General features: G+C 40.2%; 1 protein-coding gene across 11 annotated transcripts in view; it reads left to right on the forward strand.

The window, feature by feature from the left end:
- LOC146555711 (ELKS/Rab6-interacting/CAST family member 1-like) overlaps window positions 1–14,648 on the forward strand; it is a 157,545-nt gene that overhangs the window by 101,777 nt on the left and 41,120 nt on the right. For all 11 annotated transcript variants that reach the window (XR_014889104.1, XR_014889105.1, XR_014889106.1 and 8 more), the window contains one exon: window positions 13,529–13,676. Coding sequence is in view for 8 of the 11 variants with exons in the window: in XM_085250933.1 (XP_085107059.1) it covers window positions 13,529–13,676 (148 nt within the window). In the remaining 3 variants the exon portion in view is untranslated. The remainder of the gene's footprint in view (window positions 1–13,528; window positions 13,677–14,648) is intronic.

The following is a 14,648-nucleotide window of genomic DNA, read 5'->3' on the forward strand; positions in this document are numbered from 1 at the left end:
TAGTGTTCAAGTAGTACAAAAAACAAACAAACAAGAAAACACCCACAAATATTTCTGAAAATGTAGGAGGTAGTAGTAGTTTTTTTTTTCCAATTTCAAATATTGTATAATAAGAAAAAGCTGCAAATGTATAATTATAATTTTATATAGTGCTATCATTTTTTCGTATTTAACAAATTAAAGAATGCAGACATAAGTGTGCACATTTTTCACTGCTAGTTAAAATAGTTTTCTTTACAAAGAATTCTCACTGCATTAATTATCTTATGGCCCTGAGTGAGCTGTTTAGGAAAAGGGACTTCACTAAAACAGGGATGACAGTGTAGTAACCATCATGTGATGTTGATTAGGCAGCATGGATGCTATCTTTAGAAAATGAAGATCAATATCAAAATCAATAAAATTGCCCATAATCGTGCTGATGAATGAAGATAGGCACCATGAAATGAAGGGCAAAGGTTTGATGCAAAACAAAAAAAGAACAGCCATGTGTGTGTTTTTGTGCACGGTGCGCCACAAGAGAGTTTAATGTGCCACACGGCCGGCGTTCAAGCTCTACAGCCAGTGATGGAGTTTAACTGAATGCTTGTTACGCTCTAATTACAACATGGGTTGTCTGCTGAAGGGCAGGCTCCCTCTGTGTGCAGCAGGTGTCAGCTCAGTCGTCACTTGTCTGTAAATATCTATGAATGTCGGCGTGATTTGAAGATCAGGGTATTTTGGTTTTTAAGGTGTTATTAGAAGATGAGTATTCTAAGTGTGGTCTATTGGCCAATGACCACCTCTGATAGCACATTATGTTGCCCATAAAGTACTGTAATATATTTAGCCCACGCATAGTTGATGTAGTGAAATGGCAAAGAAAAAGTACACAGACAATTACATCAAGGGTCAGGAAATGTATCAGTCTTCTCACTAACGATTCAAAATCTTCAAACCAGTCCAAAGAGGACAATTAGCAACATTAACCACCCGCCTCTGAACAATAAAGTGTTCGACATGCACATTTTTCCTGTAAAGCCCTCCATCACAAGCTAGCTTCCAGAAGTGGTAGTCATTCATCAAACCTTCGAGAGCCATGGATTAGAAGATGTGAAAGTTGCATCCAACCTCCGTCTACTTCCCCTTAATCCACTGACACGCAGTAGCGTTGTATGACGGCGATAAAGATCAGCCGAAAGATTTCAGTTACTCTTACGTAGTCATAAGATAAATTGCACTTCAGTGAACATGTGGGACTCACAGGTGTCCATTACTTTCACTGGTTAATATGGCAGGAGTGAGTTTGTGCTGACAGATTGTAAGCAGATGTCTTGGTCTCAGTAGCTAAGCATAGAAATGGATTTACTGTAAAGAACCACAGTGAGCACAAAGCTGCAGCTTTGTCACACTTCTTTGTGTGTTTCTGTGTTTGTGTGTGTGTGTGTGTGTGTGTGTGTGTGTGTGTGTGTGTGTGGTCTCATGGGAAGAGCAAACTCCCGCACACCATAGATAATGCATTTTTACACTTTTCTTATTAGTCACAGTGTGTGTTTTTAAGTGTGTGTGCGAGCGTCTGAGCGACAGACAAAGAGAAAGAGAGGTGAGGGAGCGGGAGAAGTTTTTTTAGAGGGAAAAAAGGGAGCGAGAAAAAGGGGGGAATATGTCAAGAACAGATCCTCATTCTGTCATGCAGTAGTCCCACCTGCCCTTCTCTCCGTCTTGCTCTCTCTTCCCCTCTTACTTCCTTTGTCTCTCTACCTCCCTTTCCTGTGTCTGCTTCCCTGCCTCTCCTTCTTCACGTCTCTTTGATTTGTTTTCCCTCCAAATCCTCCAGTTATTTTATTCCCTTCCCTGTCAATGCTGTGTATGTGTGTGTGTGTGTGTGTGAGTGTGTTTGCCATCTCGCTGTCTTTTTTTTTAAGCCTCTCTGATGTACAACAGCTCCTTGAGGGGAGCTTTTCTCTCCCTCTCAAACACTCAAGCACACACACACACAGATATCCTATGCACCAGCTTTAACCTATTTCCCTAACACTTGCCTCAGATGGTCTCTCATCCCGTCTTCTCTCTCCATGCTAAATTATTCATGTCCAGCATCTCTGACCCACTTCCATTATAGTTTAAGACACAGACTCTGCTCTCAAAAAGTTCTTGCCCAAAAAATCCTGCTGTTCTCACTGTGTTGTTATACATCGGGCTACTTTAATCTAGGCAGCGTCAGTCAAACATAAAACAAAGTCTCTACCAAATCAGGCTCTGGCTGCTGTGCTGACGGCAAGCGGAACATTTTTTCACTCATTATTATTTTTCTCAGTTTTTATAGGCTTGATAAAAACGTATGTTTTCCAGATCAGTAAACAGGATTTGGATTTTGGCATTGAATTAAAGCTTCGAGGCCATTCTCAGCTGTAATTCCCGATAATCATTTTATCATTCTTCTGCCTTTTCAGCATAGCGTTATCCCTTTGATGTGTTTATTGCAGCCCTAGAGAACTGTTTCAAAGTTTTGATCGCACATTACCACATCGGTAGGTGTTGATAATTTTCCCTAATAACCTCAGTTGTATAATGTGGTGAAGTGAAACTTTGTGTTGGCCCTTCTGCAGGAGAGCGCTACAGTAAATAGTTTACTATAAACCAGAGATTTATTGGCTTAACTTTGATGGTCCACACATGGCAGGCCAGTAATAACAAATGTTTCATAAAACCTGCTCCGATGTGTGCGTTCGTTGCACTGTGTTTTCTCTTGTAGGGTTATAAAGCAGAGTGTTTGTGTTTGGGAGTTTGTGTAGTGTACTGCAGTGCAGTCTAAGAGCAGAGGGCAAAGTGGAGCAAAGGCTTGCGTTACAGGAACTATTAACTCCATGTCAGATATAAATCTGGCTGTATATATTTAATGTATGGTGTGTGTGTGTGTGTGTGTGTGTGTGTGTGTGTGTGTGTGTGTGTGTGTGTGTGTGTGTAAGAGAGAGAGGCTGAGAAAGTGAGGGAGCTGGGCTTGAAGCAGATGAGTTGTCTACTTGCTGGTTGTCCGCCGCAGGACAGAAGTTGTCAGCTGGGAGAGAAATACTACCCACTCAGGAGACCCAGAAACTGTGTGTGTGTGTGTGTGTGTGTGTGTGTGTGTGTGTGTGTGTGTGTGTGTGTGTGTGTGTGTGTGAGAGAGACAGAGAGAGAGAGAGAAAGAGGAGAAATCTATTAATTTTACATCCTCACGTACAATTAGATTATGCACAGTCATCAGCAGCAGAACCAACCAAAGAGATGTGCTTATGCATGCGAGGATTGTCGGAAACAGAGCTAAAAGCGTATCAGCAAAGGTTTAAAAAACAAAAACGAGGAAGTCTTTTTTTTCCTTTCTCTATCGCAGATTTCTCCAATCAACATCTTAGCACTACCTCTGTTTCTGTGTGTCTGTTTGCACAATATGTGTGAGTTCACGTGTTGTTAGCCACAACTGACAGACAGCTTTATTCTTCTCATTTCTACTTTGCACTCTCCTCTTTGTAAAAAATTATCTTTTAGCTGACATTAAACAAAAATATCACAGCCAATCTTTTGCCCCTTCGCTGCTTCCCTGTTTCTTCCTCATGCACAAACAGCCCATTCTCACTCCCGAGGCGTAACATGCCGACGTTTTGTCACGTCCCGCGGTGTTCCTGAGGAACGCGAAAGGAGACCTTTGGCGTTGTATTCCAGCCCTAAACCTAACCTTATCCCTAGGCCTAACCATAACCTTTTTCCTGACCTTAACCAGGACTGTAATGATGTTAAATAGCGTGTTTCTAAGCGATTTGAAGAAAAAGAGCGAACATGTGTAGATTGAGTCCATACGGTTCTCATATTTCCTCATTTTTCCGAGGTCGTCATTTAGGAACGTGGTGGGTAGCCGAAAACGTAATATGTTGACGATTTGTCACCTAGCGTAAAATTTTACGCTTTGGGAGTGAGAACGGGTTGGCACAAAAGAGAAAAAGCAGGAAACTGGATTTTTTATCATTAGTTAATGGTATACCTGTTCACACAATTTCCAAATTTCATGTGTCAATTTTTCTCTAAAGTCACCTTCAAGCTAAGTTGGTAAGGTCTGAAATTTTTTTAACCCTGGAGAACCAATGGGGTCGGCTCTGACCCCATTGGTTCTCCAGGGTTAATTTATGTTCTTCAGTGTGATGTGTCTAAGTGTGATCTAAGCCTATCCAATTAGTACCTTATACGTGTCTGTTAAAAACAAAATATCCATAGCACTTGATTGTCTTAATTCCTTATCCAATACAGGATCACAGGGAAGCTGGAGCCTACCCCAGTAGGATATAGCCTGTTCACGTCAGCAGTCTATTACAGGGCTAAAACAGAGAGACAGACTACCATTCACATCTACAGCAAGTTTATAATCACCAGTCAACCTAACATGTGTTGTTGGACTGCTGGAGTACCCGGGGACAACATACAAAACTACACACAGAAAGGCGCCCCAGTCTTTTTCAGTAGCCACTGTCACCTCATAGCAAGATGGTCCTGGGTTCAAACTACCTACAAGCAGGACCTTGCTGTGAAACTACACTGTTCACCACTGCAGTGCCCTCTTTTTACAGCAGGGCTCAAAATGAGCACATTTACACATTTTATGCCCTGACACATAGACCACAAAAAGGAAAATTTGAGAAAAAGAACACCTGATAAAGGTTTGATCATATATTTCTTTTTCCCCAGACAAATTTGTATCGAAGCTGAAGTAAGAAGTTGAAGTTTTATAGCAATGCTGTCGACTTTAGTTTGCCAGCTTTTGCTCTAGTTTATCTGGAGCATCTAAATTGGTTCCTTTGGCCTGATCGACTCATCTTATTGGTTGGTTAGATAAAAAACCAAAAAAAGCTCCGTTCTATGCAATGCAGTTGGATATATTTTAAGGCATCTCTTCAGCCTATAAAACAGAAACCAGCTCACAAATTTGTAATTCTCTAACTTCTTTCATCTTCTGGTGAAGCAGCTCAGAAGTGTCATGGGCAGATCTACAGGGTTAATGGAGAGCAGACACAGTCCTTTAACTGCTACATAAATTCTATAAATAATAAGAATTATCTCAGTTTGTGGAGATTGGAATGAGTTTGATTTTCTTTGTTTCGCTGTTTTCAAAACTTTCCTGTCTGCTTTTGTTTAAAGAGAACCAAAGCACTGATGGTTAACGTGATTATAGAGTGTAATTAACATATTTTTCCGAATCCCCAGTCGCCAGCTAAGTGAATTTGCTGTTTTTGCTTACCTCGAAACTCACTTATTTCTCAACACTGGTCAAGTAGGGGTCGAGCTGGTTTTGCGGGGAGTACTATGCACCAGGGGGAGAAAAAACTAAAAACTATATCAAAGTTTAAGTGCGATTAAAAAGTCTTAACAATTCATGAATATTGTTTTTTTTTTTTTAAGAAAACGTCCCATCACAGTGCTTGACACGCACCGCGTAATACAGGGGTTAACTCGGGCGTCCCGCAAGCAGCCTCGAGGGTAACCAGAGCAGACAGTGTCACAGAAAACAATGGAGAGCTTTTTTGTTCAGTCGGAAACAGAGAACAGAGAACGGGGATTATTTCTAAAATAGCTCTGTGTTTGTCTTTGAAAGAGACTGGCCAGTATCACACTGCACTGAATCTACTTTACAGACACAGGGGCACACACACATACACACACTTCAGTCATAGACACTAATGCAAGGAATAAGGCTTTGAATACACACAGAGAGCCTGTGAGCATGCACATACACCCTTACACAAAATACCAATGCAGTAGTATAGGCACAAACACACATATACACATGGCAGATTGCATTAAAGGGCAACAGCATGAAGAGATAATGCAGCGTACATGGGAAGCTGCTTTAGTGTGTGTGTAGAAAAATGCGAGTGATCTAAGACCAGGCATTAGGGTTTGTGATAAAGTGAGGGGCCTTAAGTGGTTTTAGAAAGGAGAGAGCCCCTGTGTGTGTTTGTGTGTGTGTTGGGGCTGGGGTCAGGTGCCTGGTGCATTTGTGTATATCTGCTTACTGTCTGCCTTGTCGCCACAGCGATGACATCATGGCACACGACCGCCAAATGACGGAAAGAATTCCTCCAGTCTTCTTTACAGACAGAGAGATAGCACGAGTGGTGAAGGATGAGGGAAAGGAAATGATGGAAACGAGAGCTGCAGTGTGGGTGGGGAGTACTGATAGAGAATAAGTGAGAGAAATTTTAGATGGAAACTTGTTAATAACTTGTAAAAAGCTTAAATGAAAACATATGGACTGTTTGTAGGACTGGAATCTTTAGTCAGCATTTCCTGGCCAATGAATTACACCGATAGTTGACAATTCCCAACAGTTTACATCCCTTTATGATAAGAAGGCTGTCCAATATAGCGAGGTGGTGGATAAGGGTGGTGGTCATTGTCACAAGCAACCTCAATCTGGTTGCAAAGCCTGCATGCCATCACGCAGCTGCAGTTGTTGGAGTAATAAATATATTTTCCTACTCCAGCCTGTCTTGCATATATCATGTATTTAATTTTTTCCCGTTGTTATATGTCTCTAACTTTAACCATGATTTATTTTCCATGACCATAAATTTACACATAAAATTATATTGAAGTGACCACTGGCAAATGTTTTTTGAGAAGACAGTAAATCAGTTCCTGGACTAGACCGAAGCTCTTTGGCACTGAAAGCTACTGTCGGGATTTACAGAGTGAAAAGGTAGTGATGGAAAGGTGTGGACAGAAGTTATTTTTGTGGCTTGTGTTTGTGAGAGTTTCAGGCTAAATCTGGGGAGAGGGGATTAGGTGAATTATACGTCATCATCTGCAGTAAGAAATATTGATAAAGTGTGTAAGCGTATGTGTGTGTGTATACAATTCCTGATGGTGTAAAAGAAAAAACAATAAGAAAACATAGAAGTAGAGCAAATGTAGGCTACCAGTCAGATTCAGGTTTATGGTATTCTTTAAATGTGACATCTACTTTGTGCATCTCCTTACTGTTCATGCTGTCTTATAAATTTCGTCAATGGAATACACGTTCCCCTGTAGACTCCATTTACCTTGCCCTCACTGACCTCAGTGAATTTCAGATATTCCTTCTGTGAGCAGAATGGACATTGCAATTATGAGGTTTTTTTGTTTTTTTTTAGCAGCAGTTGCTATTTACTTCCTCCACTGACACCTGCAATTTCTACCACAGAAAACATCTCATTCTTCTGCCTCTCTGTGGTCTGCGCTGTCATGGTTTTTTCCCCCAAGAAAACATAAATACAGCTCCTACGTTATATTTGTCCGAGTACAAGTTCCAAGCTGTGTCATCATTTTGCACATTAGTAGATGAGCCCCAGAACTTTCCATTGAAATCTGTGCTTTTTTTGTTTCCAGTTACAGTCTCACCCTCATTTTTTTCTGCTTAGTAAATCTGATCCCTTGTCTGGCGATAGGATGTGGGGGGAAAAACGGGCAGGTGGACCAGTATGTGTGAATTTACGATGACAACTCAGTAAACTTATCATTGGAATAGTTTTTAGTGTTTTTCAGTGTTTCTCATGTCATGTGGAAAAGAAAGTAATCATGGGACCAGACTAACCAGACTTTACTGGTAGGAATTTAAGAATCTAAGTAACAGCCAGGTGCTCCTAATCAAATGCACTTCATTAATCAATTAACAGCAAATGGCAGCACCTCTATACAAGCATTCGTTTTGGCAATTTGCTGATCTGGAGCATTTAGGAGTATATTAATACAATTGCAGGAGTGGACGTCCCAGCAAATTCACCCCAAGGTCAGACCGTGCAATGCTCAGACGAACTGCAGAAAAAACCCAAAAGCTACATCTCAGACTTTACTGGCCTCAGTTAGCATGTTAAATGTTGAAGTTCATAACGGTACAATTAAAGAAAAGAATGAACAAATATGCTTAGAAAGTTTCCAAGAGATCTTCACTCTAAAACCCTTCACTCTAAAAAGTTTACACCAGAGAACTTCCGGAACAATGTTCTTTGGACAGATGTGACCAAAGTGCAGATGATTGGCCATAATGCACAGCATCACATTTAGCAAATACCAAACACAGTGTATCAGCACAAACACTTGATATTAAATGGTGGTGGACGGGTGATGATTTAGGCTTGTTTGGTCACCTTGCAGTCACTGAGTCAGCTATGAACTCCTCTGTATTTCAAAGTATCCTCAGTTGTGTCAAATGAGAGGCCAGCTGTCCAAAGCTTGGCCTGTTAAGGTGCTTCAGCAAGCTAATGAATTATGGGATGGAGCTTATTCCATCCAACAATAATCTTTCAGGAATCTAGCTGTGAGAATATTATTAAGTTGTCTCATCAGCATGTTATATATGATGTTATTTCAATGGCAAATCTTTTTTGGTTCACCCACTGCACCATCACAGCAGTGATATTGAAATAAATAACAAGGAATGTGTTTTTCTGATACAGTGCTTTTGTTGGCTTAACAGACAGAGAAAAGAGCTCATCAACACAAAATCCTATGACAGATACCGTGTGTATATATACACTACTGCCAACACAACGTCAAGTAGTCACTGAGACGTTTAGTGTAAAATTACCATAGGATTTAATCCAAAAGGTGTATTCCAAAATGGAAAACTTACAGTATTAAAGAACTAACCTCTTTAACAAGATATTATTCTTTGTTAGCAGACCTTCCTCCATCCTGTTGCTTCGGAAAGACTTGAAAGGGGAGTTACAGATCTAAGGCTGCACGTCCACTGGGACCCTTTCCTCCACAATGTGCTGGCTCCGTTGTCTTTGTTATTTTTAATGATAAGGACAGATTGCCAACAGTGGCAAGAGCGTACTATGTTTTAAGTGCCCCTTCACAGTAGAATCATCCAAAGATTCGGCAAAAGAGTGCTGCACTCGAAACAGTTGTCTTTAACAATTACATAGCAATAGCAGTAGCCACAACCATCAGTTGTCATAAGCATGTGCTTAGCTGGGAATGTCAAGCATAGAGAGTGTGTTTCTGTGTGTGTGTGTGTGTGTGTGTGTGTGTGTGTGTGTCAGACGGAGAAGAAGGGAGAGCCACAGAGAGGCCCAGAATGAGACAAGTGCATCTGGAATAAATATCATTTTATCACCAGGGGTTTATAAGCGCCTTGTGCTGGCAGGTAACCCTCAGATATGGTATAAAACTAGACGCACTGTTAGCTTTAACAAGAGTAATGTTCCATTAGCCTCTCTGCATACGTGTGAGTCAGAATCTGTGTACCGGTGTTTGTATAAAAGGAAAGGGGAAAGACTGTGAGACTGTTCCAGTGTCTCACAGTCTGGAATGAAAAAGTCCATGTGCTAATGTTTGTATAAAAAGTATTTAATTGATTGGCTCACAGACGAAGAAAAAGACCATTCTTAGTAATAGCAAGGAAAAGTATTTCATAGAGTTAAAGACGCTTATTTTTTTGATTGCATGATGCGTAGTGTGGTATAAAAACCTTAAACTCCTAGGACCTGGCATCCACATATGTGGATATCACATTTTGGGTTGTCTAGACCAAAATACTAAATATTGCTATACTTACGAGGACGTTATACTACCACTGTTCTATCGAAATTTAAAGCGAGTGTCCTCATATGTGCATCTAATTTTTCTCAGAAACAAAAATCAGGTTAAAAAAAACCAAAAAACATAATTCTTTGTTTTTACATTCATCAGGCCCCAATCAGCCCAAATAGCAAAGAGAAATTAAAAATACATGCCATGAAAGAGTGCGGGTCTTAGGAGGATAAAGAAAAGCAATACATTAATGTTTAACTGGCATAAATGGGACTAAATATCAATCTCATATAGTTCACTGATTGCTCTTTATTTTAAATTTCATATCATAATAAGAATTTTAGTTATTTCTAATATCAGCAGGTCTTCTCATGGCTCATAACATAAAATGAAACACTAATACATGCAAATGACATTTTTACTTACAGAGTTATCAGTAAATATGCTGCAAATAATTAAGGCATCAAACATATCCAAATGATATTTGTCCCTAGTTTGTAGTGTTTGATCTTCACCTGTAGGTCTTTGATCTCCCTCCCTCCCTCTATCACTAAAAACAAAAAAACCCCCCAAAATATTCAAATAACTCATTTTATTATTAAACACTGGGATACCTGACAGCACCTAATTTGGCCAGGAAATTAATCTACCGACCCATGTCCCAGCTTCCCCTGTCAGTTTAGATGCATGATAGGACATTTGTACACTGACAGTTTGGTCCATGAGGTTGACCAAAGAATCTGTGGGTCTTCACACAGTCTAAACATGTAATCTGTCTTCATTTAGACACCCTCATCACTGCATTCCTTGTTGCACCGCTGTATCTCTCTGTGTGTATGTGACAGGGTGAGAGGGAGGGTTTAATTGCGTGTTGAGTAAAGAGAAAAAGCGCTCAGAAATGGAATCTAAAAAATGCTAATAAATTATACCTCTGTCTGCATCAGCGTGGATTTCTGTGCTTTGGCTCAAACATTATGAACATCTCTGCCAAATATGCTGTTACTTTTTCACGTGTTGCCAAAAAAGCTCTGAACTGCTAAACGATGGACTCTATAAGACCACTAAAGGTGCCCTGTGGAATCTGGAAAAAGCTGGAGCTGCCGTTTTCTAGCACATCCCTCAGAAAACCAATTACCAATTTCACTTCAAGTCTAATACAGGGAGTGCAGAATTATTAGGCAAATGAGTATTTTGTCCACTTCATCCTCTTCATGCATGTTGTCTTACTCCAAGCTGTATAGGCTCAAAAGCCTACTACCAATTAAGCATATTAGGTGATGTGCATCGCTGTAATGAGAAGGGGTGTGGTCTAATGACATCAACAGCCTATATCAGCTGTGCATAATTATTAGGCAACGTCCTTTCCTTTGGCAAAATGGGTCAAAAGAAGGACTTGACAGGCTCAGAAAAGTCAAAAATAGTGAGATATCTTGCAGAGGGATGCAGCAGTCTCAAAATTGCAAAGCTTCTGAAGCGTGATCATCGAACAATCAAGCGTTTCATTCAAAATAGTCAACAGGGTCGCAAGAAGCGTGTGGAAAAACCAAGGCGCAAAATAACTGCCCATGAACTGAGAAAAGTCAAGCGTGCAGCTGCCAAGATGCCACTTGCCACCAGTTTGGCCATATTTCAGAGCTGCAACATCACTGGAGTGCCCAAAAGCACAAGGTGTGCAATACTCAGAGACATGGCCAAGGTAAGAAAGGCTGAAAGACGACCACCACTGAACAAGACACACAAGCTGAAACGTCAAGACTGGGCCAAGAAATATCTCAAGACTGATTTGTCTAAGGTTTTATGGACTGATGAAATGAGAGTGAGTCTTGATGGGCTAGATGGGTGGGCCCGTGGCTGGATTGGTAAAGGGCAGAGAGCTCCAGTCCGACTCAGACGCCAGCAAGGTGGAGGTGGAGTACTGGTTTGGGCTGGTATCATCAAAGATGAGCTTGTGGGGCCTTTTCGGGTTGAGGATGGAGTCAAGCTCAACTCCCAGTCCTACTGCCAGTTCCTGGAAGACACCTTCTTCAAGCAGTGGTACAGGAAGAAGTCTGCATCCTTCAAGAAAAACTTGAGTGTCCTTGCAAAGAAAGGTGGCTATATTGGTCGCTGATTTGTTTTTGTTTTGTTTTTGAATGTCAGAAATGTATATTTGTGAATGAGGAGATGTTATATTGGTGTCACTGGTAAAAATAAATAATTGAAATGGGTATATATTTGTTTTTTGTTAAGTTGCCTAATAATTATGCACAGTAATAGTCACCTACACACACAGATATCCCCCTAAAATAGCTAAAACTAAAAACAAACTAAAAACTACTTCCAAAAACATTCAGCTTTGATATTAATGAGTTTTTGGGTTCATTGAGAACATGGTTGTTGTTCAATAATAAAATTATTCCTCAAAAATACAACTTGCCTAATAATTCCGCACTCCCTGTATATCCAAACCCTTGACATTTTTTGCCTAATTCGTGAGTTGTTGATGCATTCTGGGTTCTTCTTTTTGAGTTTACTTTAACATTTAAATGTCTTAAAACTGTATTTGCAAAAAGACACTTTTACAAAAAGTAAAGTGAAAAGTGAATGTGTTCCACTTTTTACATGTTTTTTTTTTTTGCAACGTTGCATTTTTTTATGTGTTCATGTGCTTGTTTGATTGTGTGTGGCAAGTCTTTATAGGAGCATTATGGGATTGTGGAAAAAACAGCAGCGATTTAGACTGAAAACAGATAGAATTTTGAGAATTCTTAACGTTGGGTGTCCTTGAATGTGGTTCTGTCCAATCTGTGGCTGATGGGATGAATGGGATGTGGCTTGGTGCTTCTCGACCACATGGAATGCTATCTATCTGTCAACCAGATCATCCAGGCAGGAGGGAAAGATAGACGGAGTCAAAATGGCTGGAAATGGAGACAGGGACTAGAGAATTGTATGGAAACGGAGGGAGAGAGAGGCATATAGAGACTTGAAAATACATTTTTACATAATTGCTAATTGCAGATAATATCAAATATGTGCTCTTAGCCCTTCTTGGAATACTGGGGACTTGGGAGTTTTGTGTTTACAACCAAGTTAGAAAATATGCACTTTCACGATTGTCCCTATTTTCTCCCTAGTTTTTCATCATTGTCATGTATCTTCTTATTTTAAAACTGTTTATGCAGGAAGAGCCAATCAAAAAGTGCAAAAAGTTAGATGAGTAAAATAAAGACATATCAGATAAGAACCAATGGGAAGTAGACTCACTTGGCACTTTGTAAGGAACATATTGTTTGTTAGGCACCCTTTTCCCTCCACAAGTGCCTAAAATCTTTGTGGCATAGATTCAGCAAAGTGCTGGAAACACTGATGCATCTATGAGAGTATGAATGTGTATGAATGTTAGATAGAAAGCAGTTACGTTGAAAAAGCATAGAAAAAAAGTCCTTCTATGAATTTGTAAATGAAGCTGAATGAAGTTATCGCTATACAAGAACCAGACCATTTACATCATCACACAGTTCTTCCAGGATGTAAATCTCCCATTGCACCACATCTCAAAGTGCGCTCTTCTGGTTGACACATCATGGGTTCGCCATAAAATTAAAGAGTTGCTTCACCCAAATTAGTCTACAACCACGCCGTTGGTTATAGTTGTACTGGTTCAGAGTTTAAGGTGATCTATTCCTGCAATTTCTACATTCAAACAGAAACAGGTGGAAAAGACTGGGCTTTAATCTGTGTTGACACAAAGAGGCATCTTGTGTCCAATGCTAGATTAACCACAGATAGTTTCAACTTTAAGTAATGTCATTGTAACTTTTCAGTGTCATTAACACCACAACTAGACCAGGAGCTGCACTACTGCTGAAACATTCTTAGTGAAAAATTATTTCATAATATTTTTTATGGCGAGGAGCGTTATTAAATGCTTTTAAGAATGTGTGTGAAGCAACAGTTTTCCTTTCTTTTGATGTAATTTTAATAAAAATGAATGCTTTACTAATCACAATTGGTCTCTGCGCAGGCAAGAGGCACTCCTGGCAGCGATAAGTGAGAAAGACGCCAATATCGCCCTGCTGGAGCTCTCCTCGTCCAAGAAGAAGAAAACCCAGGAAGAGGTCGCAGCTCTGAAGAGGGAGAAGGATAGTCTGGTTCAACAGCTCAAACAGCAGGTAAGACTCAAACACTGACATCCAAGGAAAAACCAGGAAAGCTTTTTGAGAGGAATGCAGGTTCCAAATCTGGAAAAAAATGTAAATAAAAGCAGGGGGAACACAGGTGAGGTGACAGTGACAAGAGTAGTAAAGAAAAACAAGACTGGCAGAGAGAAACTGAGTCCAGATGTAACCGCAGCACTCCAACCACAAAGGGTAAATTTAGGATTAACCTACCACTCCTACTCTCACCACATGCACACACAGAGTTCTGAACTTCAGCAGAGTTCTGGTGACAACATTTTCTTATGAACTGGTATTTATGTAAATGTTCTGTCCGCAGACACATGCACACTAACACACACAAAACCTTGCATGTCACCTTACTGGCACGGTTAGATGTTAATAAGTTCAAGCACACAAATGCTCACACCAATGTGTACACATTCCCTCAGGCCAAAAACAAGGATATAAACATGACCAAATGCCTCTGTGGTTCCACACAGAGGTCTATTCATACACACACACACTCCCACACACACACTCCATAACGCAGTTAAGGTTCTCGTGGGTCTTTTGAAATAACCAACTCCTTAGTGAATGAGCCTACTGGGAGTTTGGTGGATTTCTTCTTTACTGTTCTCTCCTCTGTATGTCTCATCATTTCTCTGGATGTGATATTACTTTTATTAACTTGCTCAACCAACGAAGTATACGATGAGGTGCTCTATACTTTTTAGTGGAGCTTAAGTTTAATGTCACAGTAGTAAATGTAGATAACTTTCAGTATTAAATTAATATACACCTTAACTTTTGTTTATGGTAGGCCATAAACCATAAGCCATCCTTCTACCAAGGAAGGTTGTGATAGACAGTGGCTAAGAAGCATATTTCTTATTCCACAAGGTCAGAAAACATAAAAAGTCTCTTCAGGAAGTTCTGGATGTCCCCTCAGTTGGGTCTGCCTGTAAATCCTCCAAAGGTCGGTGC

This window comes from Mchenga conophoros, linkage group LG17, assembly GCF_057382185.1.
Source record: "Mchenga conophoros isolate Kocher_MC1m ecotype Shallow Benthic linkage group LG17, M_conophoros_male_GT1.1, whole genome shotgun sequence".
NCBI classification, from domain to species: Eukaryota; Metazoa; Chordata; class Actinopteri; order Cichliformes; family Cichlidae; genus Mchenga; species Mchenga conophoros.